Raw genomic sequence first — 7,567 nt, 5'->3', positions numbered from 1 at the left:
AAAAAAAAAAAAAAAAATGTGGAGGAAACAAGGATAGTAAAGATTCATTTCACATTTTTCTTGACTGTGCCCCTCTCAACCTATTTTGTGGATCCTGGTTAATTTCCATAGTACTCCAATGGCTTAGTTTTAGGATTTTACATGTAATAAAGTAGGGAGTATGAAATACTATGAAATAAAATTTTCACTAAAACCTGTAAAAGACATGGCATCATAACTAGTACAAAATAGAATCAAAATTTAGTTTTTATTCCTGTTTTTATTCCAATGCAAGCATGATGCAAGTTAAAACTTTCCAATTTTTAAAGTTTTACCCAGCTTAAGGAGAAAGTATGATATGATTAAAAGATTGCTGAACTAAGTATTTGTGCTCATTCATTTTTTTTAACTTAACAGATAACAAGCTGTACATATTTAGTTAAAACTATGCAGTCTCCACACCTCAGATTTCTCACTTAAACGAATGTGTCAGGAGAGTTTTATATAAGATCTTTTTTCACCTAAAATTCCATGATACAATGAGTTAATAGTTTTAGCCAAACATAAATTGACAGAGCTTCTCCTCTGAAACCTGTATAAAAATGGCCAACGTGATTATTTAAAGAATTGAGCTCAGGCAGGACTCACATTCTTTCTAAACGTGCCCCCAGCTGCAACTTTCTTGCTCAAAATGAACTTATAAAAGCAAGATCCTTCTTACTCTGAGTCAGAGTTGAGATTTTTCTGAGACTCTGCAACATGAAACTCCCAACTGAGGAAAAATGTAGGCTGGCGGATTGTGTGGGAAAATAAAATAGAAATACTTTGTTTATAAATGTCAATTCTCCTTGCTTATTGAATTTGATCCTAACAGACTTTATTCACCCAGCCCCAATGATTTAACATTTTATCACAATAGTCTTTTCCCCCTCTGCTTTTAATATGAGCTGCCTAGCCGGGCTCGGTGGCTCAGCCTGTAATCCCGCGCCTTGGGAGGCTGAGGTGAGTGGATTGCCTGAGCCCGCGGGTTCGAGACCCACCTGGGCAACTGGGCGAGACCTCATTTCTACAATAAATCAAAAAATTAGCCGGGCGTGGCAGCGCGTGCCTGTAATTCCAGCTACTCGGAAGGCTGAGGCGGAAGGATCGCCGGAGCCCAGCGGGTCAAGGCTGCGGTGGCTGGGAGCGGCCACTGCACTCCAGTCTGGGCGACAGAGTGAGACTCCAACTCAAAAAAAAAAAAATAATATGAGCTGCCTTTATGTATATCATCCCAATTATTCTTTATCTTTCTTATCTCAGTTCAGTACTCTTTTAAAAAACATAGCTGAACACAAATTTCCTTTCCACATTGTTATCCCCTTTAACATCTTGGCTTTCCTGCCAAAATGTAAAATAAGTTAGTGCTCTTGAGGTTAGAAATGATTTCTCCTCCATGCAAAGCCTCTGTTGTGATGAGTGGAAAGTGTCTTTAATCTCTTATGAAAAACTAAGTTCCCTTTATGTTTTGCTATACATGGGGGGAAAGAAAAATACCCTTCACTGAAATTAGATTATTATGTTTTACATTGGACCTTACATTGTTGGAGACATCTGTCTGAATAAGTAGAATGTTAATAGCACACATTGACTCTCAGAGCTGGAAGTGACGAAGGACACTGCTCCATTCTCACCACTTTCAATAGTTGTTATTCTATATTGAATGTTGCTTTGACTAGCAATTGTTTTCAAGCGAACAGTTTATGCTGCCATCCACATATTCAAATGTTCTTATATCTTAAAATTACAATCTGGGCTGGGTGTGATGGCTTATGCTTGTCATCCCAGCATTTTGGAAGGCAGAGGCAGTAGGATCACTTGAGTCTTGAAGTTCAAGACCAGCCTGGGCACAATAGTGAGACCTTGTCACTCCAAAAAAATTACACTTAGCCAGGCATGGTTATGCCTGTAGTCTCAGCTACTCAGGGGCTGAAGTAGAAGGACTGCCTGAACCCAGGATTTCAAGGCTCAAGTTTTGTGTCACTGCACTCCTGCCTGGGCAACAATGTGAGACCTCAACTCAAAAAAAAAAGTACAATTTGCATGCAAATGTCAAAATTCATTTACATGGTTCCTTTCTTTATGTGGAATTCGGAAATCTTTTGATATTTGGGTGCAACCACAGCACTTTCTATTTCTCTTTATTAGAACTGATCACATTGCATTTTGCTGTCATCACATGTATCCGTTACCCCATCTGGCTTCCCAATTATATTTTACATTCTTTATGGACATTAACTATATTATGTGCCTTAAAATAATTTTTGAATGATCAAATACATTTTTTTTACCATGCTGTACTGTGCCCTGTCTTCTGTTTTCTTCACTTCATGCATACTTCATTCTCAAACCCCATTAAGCAGTATTTCCACTACCCTCTATGAAGAAGTAACTGATAAAGAATTAGATTTTAAAATATGAGACAACTGTTTTCAGACATTGGAAAATAGGCCGCACAAGGCTTTAATTCCAGAGAAAATGAAAATGTACGCAGTTGAGTCCTACAATCACCAAGCTGTTTGACAAGGAACGATTTCCCAACTGTCATACAAAGATCTAGAAACAGAGCAGAGTGTGGCAATCCTGCTGAACAGAGAAACAAATGTTGGTTTCATGGGCAATGGAAGCATCTGGAAAAGGGCAGGAAACTGAAGAAGACAGGGCAATACAGAGAAGGGCCTGAGAATGTGCAGAGAAATGTGCAGAGAAAATTTACAACTTACCATTCAGAAAATGGGCATAAGTCTTGGGTTTTTCACAAAAGACAATGTACAGATAACGAACAGCCATGTGAAAAGATGCTAAACATCATTAGTAATCAGGAAAATTAAATTTAAAGAACAGTGCAATACTACTTCACACTTATTATAATGCCTAAAATTAAAAAGGTTGGCCTGAGGCGGAAGTATCGCCGGAGCCCAGCAGGTGAAGGCTGCAGTGGCCGGGAGCGGCCACTGTACTCCAGTCTGGCGACAGAGTGAGACTCCAACTCAAAAAAAAAAAAGGCTGGCAAGGTCAAGTATTAGAGAGGATGTAACACAACTGGAATTCAAACACTGCTGGTGGAAGTGTAAAATGGTGGAAACACTTTAGAAACAATTTCTTATAAAGTTAAACATAAAGTTACCAAGACTCAGCATTTCACTTCTTTATATTTACCCTTGATAAATAAAAATATGTATATTAAAAGACTTGTATGTAAATGTTCATGATAGATTTATTCATAATAGCCAAAAATTGGGAAAAAACACCAACTTTTACAAATAAATAAATGGATAAATTATATAATATTCATACAAAGGGATACTATTGAACAATAAAAATGAACAAACTACTGCTATATGCAACAACATGGATGAATTTCACAGACGTTTTCTTGAGTCTTTGAAAGAAATTGAAAACGAAAAAGTACAGATGGAATAATTCTATTTATGTGAATTTTTAGAATGGTAAAACTGAAATCATACCGTGATTGTAGTGGTAGGGTAAAGGGATATTGACTACAAAGGGCATGAATAAACTTTCTGGAGAGGCAGAAATTTCTACATCCTGTTTGAAGTGGTGATTAAATGGATGTGTATATTTGTCAAAAGTCATTGACCTATATACTTAAATTGAGTGCATTTATTGCATTTAAATTTTACCTCAATACATCTGTTTTATAAAAAGACCACTAATTCAATAACTTGTCTCATCCTCCTTTTCTGTTAACTCTTTATACTACAAAACAATGTAGATAGTTCTTTTTTGAAATGTTCTCCTTCTTTAATAACGTCTCTGCCTGTTTCTCTTCATAATTTTCAACCATGACTATCTGGTAAGAAATTTTTTTTTTCTTCTACACTCTTCCTTAAATTACCTCTTGTAAGTGTTTAACTCTCCATTAAACAGATTTAGACTAACTTTACCCTGAGCCTCTTGTCAAATGTACGCATTTCCAAAACTTATCCTTTCAAGAGAGTAGGGAAGGGAAGACTGGACTTGCAGGATTCTATGCAGAAAGGGAGAAGCATGACAGTTAAAACTAGAATGTAACATTAACTTGATACACCACAAACAAGGAAAAAAATATTCCCATCAGCACACTAAAATGCCAAAGTGGAGATGCTACAGAGGAAAAGGAATACATTTCTATGATCAACATAAAACTGGAAAAGATAAGGGCCTCTCTAGAGCAGGAGTCCTCAGCTCCCACGCCACAGACAGCTACCCGTCTGCGGCCTGTTAGGAATCGGGCTGCACAGTGGAAGGTGAGCAGTGGATGAGTGAGCAAGCTTCATCTGTATTTACAGCCACTAACCATCACTCACATTAATGCCCAAACGCTGTATTCTATCAGATCAGCCGTGGAATTAGATTCTCATAGGAGCGCAAATCCTACTGTAAACTGTGCGCGTGCTCCTTATGAGAATCTAATGCCTGATGATCTGAGGTGTCACTGCCTTCCATCACCCCCAGATGGCACCATCTAGTTGCAGGAAAACAAGCTCAGGGCTCCCACTGATTCTGCTTTATGGTGAGGTGTCTAAGTTGTATAATTATCTCATTATATATTACAATGTAATAATAGAAATAAAGTACACAGTAAATGTCATATGCTTGAATCATCCCGAAACCACCCTCCACCCCCTGATCTCCATGGTGCATCGAAAAATTGTCTTCCACGAAACTGGTCCCTGATGTTCAAAAGGTTGGGAAGCGCTGGTCTAGAGGGAGCATCAAGATGGAAGGGGTCTGGTACAGTACAGTGAAATGGTGTCGGATCCAGAATGGATCCTCATAAATGATTTGACAAATAAAAGAATAAGAGAGTAAAAATGTTCCAAGATAAGACTTTTTGTTACCCTCTCCTCTGTGCCCAATCTATTTTGTTTTAAACATTTGGATTTTGTCAAGGTCAGCCAGGCAGAGGTAGTCTTGAAAGGACCAACTTCATTTGCAAATCCAGTATCTGTAAAACTAAACTCATCTTCACTCCGCTCAACCTCCTTTCCTTTCATGCTTCTCTCTTCCTGTTATCAAAGTCTGCAACAGGCGAATCGCCTTTGAAACTTCATCTTCTCAATCAAGTCCTCACATCTACATATAGAGACTAGCCAAACCCTATAGGGACAAATCAGTCACCAAATCTTAATAATTCCTTTGCAATATTCTAATCTCTTTCATATCCATTGATCCTTTATAGATTAGGTCTTTGCTACTTTAACTTAAAATATAATAATAAAAAATCAGTTTCTGTATCTCCTCCTGTAGCCACACAGTTCTGCATAGTATGCTTAGACTTTGCAAACAAAGGATTTTATCATATAACATCCTTACTCAAAATATACATAGGACCAGAGACTGAGAAATAACATTCACACTCTTGAGTTGAAATTCATAATGCCCTTTGTCTCTGGCTCAATCATTGCTACATTTCTTTAACCATACTCAGGTTTCTGAATCTTTCCTACATTACAATCAAAGTAGACTATCCTTCTTATATTTGTGTTATTTTCTCACTATTAACACATTCTGCTCTGCTTGCTTAAATTCTTTCCTCAGTTTTCTTTTCGTGCATGAATGCACTCTTTAAAATTTAGGTCACATCCTCTTTAACCATTAACATTTACTTCATGCTTAAACACCATACAAATTGGCCTTATTCAAAATATTGAAGACGCTTCGCGTCCATGGTGTTCATCTAACATGTACTGCTTTGTATAATCTCTGCTGTTACTCTACACTAGCACTCTTTTCTGTTGTATTGTACCAATTGTTGTATACATTCATATTCTTTTCTTCTAACTTAGAATTATCCATCATATACAGGGGGTATCCCTCCAAAACAGTATTTATCAATAAAAAAGTTGTGCATTTATTCGTACATGTTTAAACTTCAGTCACCTTCAAAGTACTCTCCATTTGCTCTAATACACCTATAGAGATGCTTTTTCCTCTGCTCAAAACAGTTTTTGAACTTGTCGATTTTGATGTCTTGTAGTGCTTCTGTCATTTTTTTGTTTCACCTCTTCCACGTTGGCAATACATTTCCCTTTGAAGATTTTTTTTATTTGGGAAAACAAAAAAAAAGTCACCCTGGGTGAGATTGGGTGAACAGGGAGGGTGCTATTCTGCGTCAAAAACTACTGAACACTCAGGGTGGTGTGAGAAGGTATCCTTGTAAATCACCCATCATGAAACAGGAAAATGCATTGAAAGACTCTCAAAAAAAAAAAAAAATTAACTGAAGCCAAATGCATCCTCTTACAACAATGCTAGCTGGTACACTGATGTCAATAGGTTCTTAGAACACTTACCTAGCAGGGGAAGCCTATACTCTAAGAGGCTTGCCCTCCAAAAGGAGAATTCCAGTTTTTGGGAGTCACCCCTCGTATTTTATTTGGCCTACAAGATTATACACTTCTTATGAGAGCCATTTCTTAACATCTCTGTACCCTAATAATACATAGATATTTCAGTGTCTTGTATTAATTGGTTCATAAATCATTCATTTGATATTTTAACAATTTGTCCAAAACATATGAGCAATAAACTCTAAGCCAAGTTCTTAAAATCTTATTCAATATTTCTGTTGGACAGAAACAAACAAATGAAAGAATGTAATGGTAATTTATTCCAATTTTGTCTTGTAAAACTGAAAAATCCCCAGAGCAAACATTTTTCAAAATCAAGATTTAAAATTATTGATAAATATTAAGAGTTCTTTACCAGAATGATCTGAGAAGAAACAAGTATGAACCCAATAGATAAAGGTATACCTTTCCTCATCTTTTTCTACCTCTTTCCATATACAATATTAGAAAAGCTTTCATAAATAAATGTTTACAGATTCTTATTGCACTATTTTTTAAATTGTGAATTTCACACACCCAGAACAATAGTTTTTCTTTTTTCTTCTAACAAAAAGATTCCCAATGAACTAGAAAAGTTGTCTAGCACCTGCCAGCCTTGTCTTAAAAGAGAATGGTTCTTTTTAAAATACATACATTTCTGAAATTGTTTAACAATTCTTATGAGCCTAAATTGACATTGACTATATATCATTGACATAACATATTACATTTTATTTTAATATTACATATCAGTATTACATTAACTACTTATCTATGGGATATATTTCTTAATAAAAATATTGACATCACAAACTAACAAATGCATATGAATATGGCTTATGTAATTTATGATTTATAGTCAGTACTCACCTTCAGTATTTGTTGTTTTACTTTCATTAAAACTTTCAGTGTCTTCCTTAGGGGCACCAAATAGAACCAACCCTTGAGATGTGGCATTGCCTTTAAAAAATAAAAAAATAAAATATATATATACATATTTTAGAGCAGTTAATAGAAATTTTTTAAATAAGCAATTGCAATATATTAAACTATGTTGGGAAAGTGCTCTCTCTGAGAAATATTAATCAAAAGCCACAGCAGAATATCTTTAGACATTTTCTCTGTGATCTTCCATTGGCTTAACTATCTCACAAAAGCGTATTCAAGATAGCATGACACTATTAACAGCAAATAGATAAATCAGTATGAGATAA

At 36.0% G+C, this 7,567-nt stretch overlaps 1 protein-coding gene across 1 annotated transcript in view; it reads right to left on the bottom strand.

The window, feature by feature from the left end:
• The window catches only part of CCDC178 (coiled-coil domain containing 178), a gene marked incomplete at both ends in the record, with an annotated part of 170,614 nt that extends 163,301 nt beyond the window's left edge, over positions 1-7,313 (bottom strand). Inside the window, one exon of the mRNA XM_008056217.1 lies at positions 7,224-7,313. Within this exon, the coding sequence (XP_008054408.1) occupies positions 7,224-7,313 (90 nt within the window). The remainder of the gene's footprint in view (positions 1-7,223) is intronic.
• Positions 7,314-7,567: the final 254 nt, after the last annotated feature.

This window comes from Carlito syrichta, unplaced genomic scaffold, assembly GCF_000164805.1.
Source record: "Carlito syrichta isolate Samal-C Ts95f unplaced genomic scaffold, Tarsius_syrichta-2.0.1 Scaffold302285, whole genome shotgun sequence".
Classification (NCBI taxonomy): Eukaryota; Metazoa; Chordata; class Mammalia; order Primates; family Tarsiidae; genus Carlito; species Carlito syrichta.
Note: the sequence above shows the minus strand (reverse complement) of the source record. Positions and strands in the feature narration are given on the sequence as shown.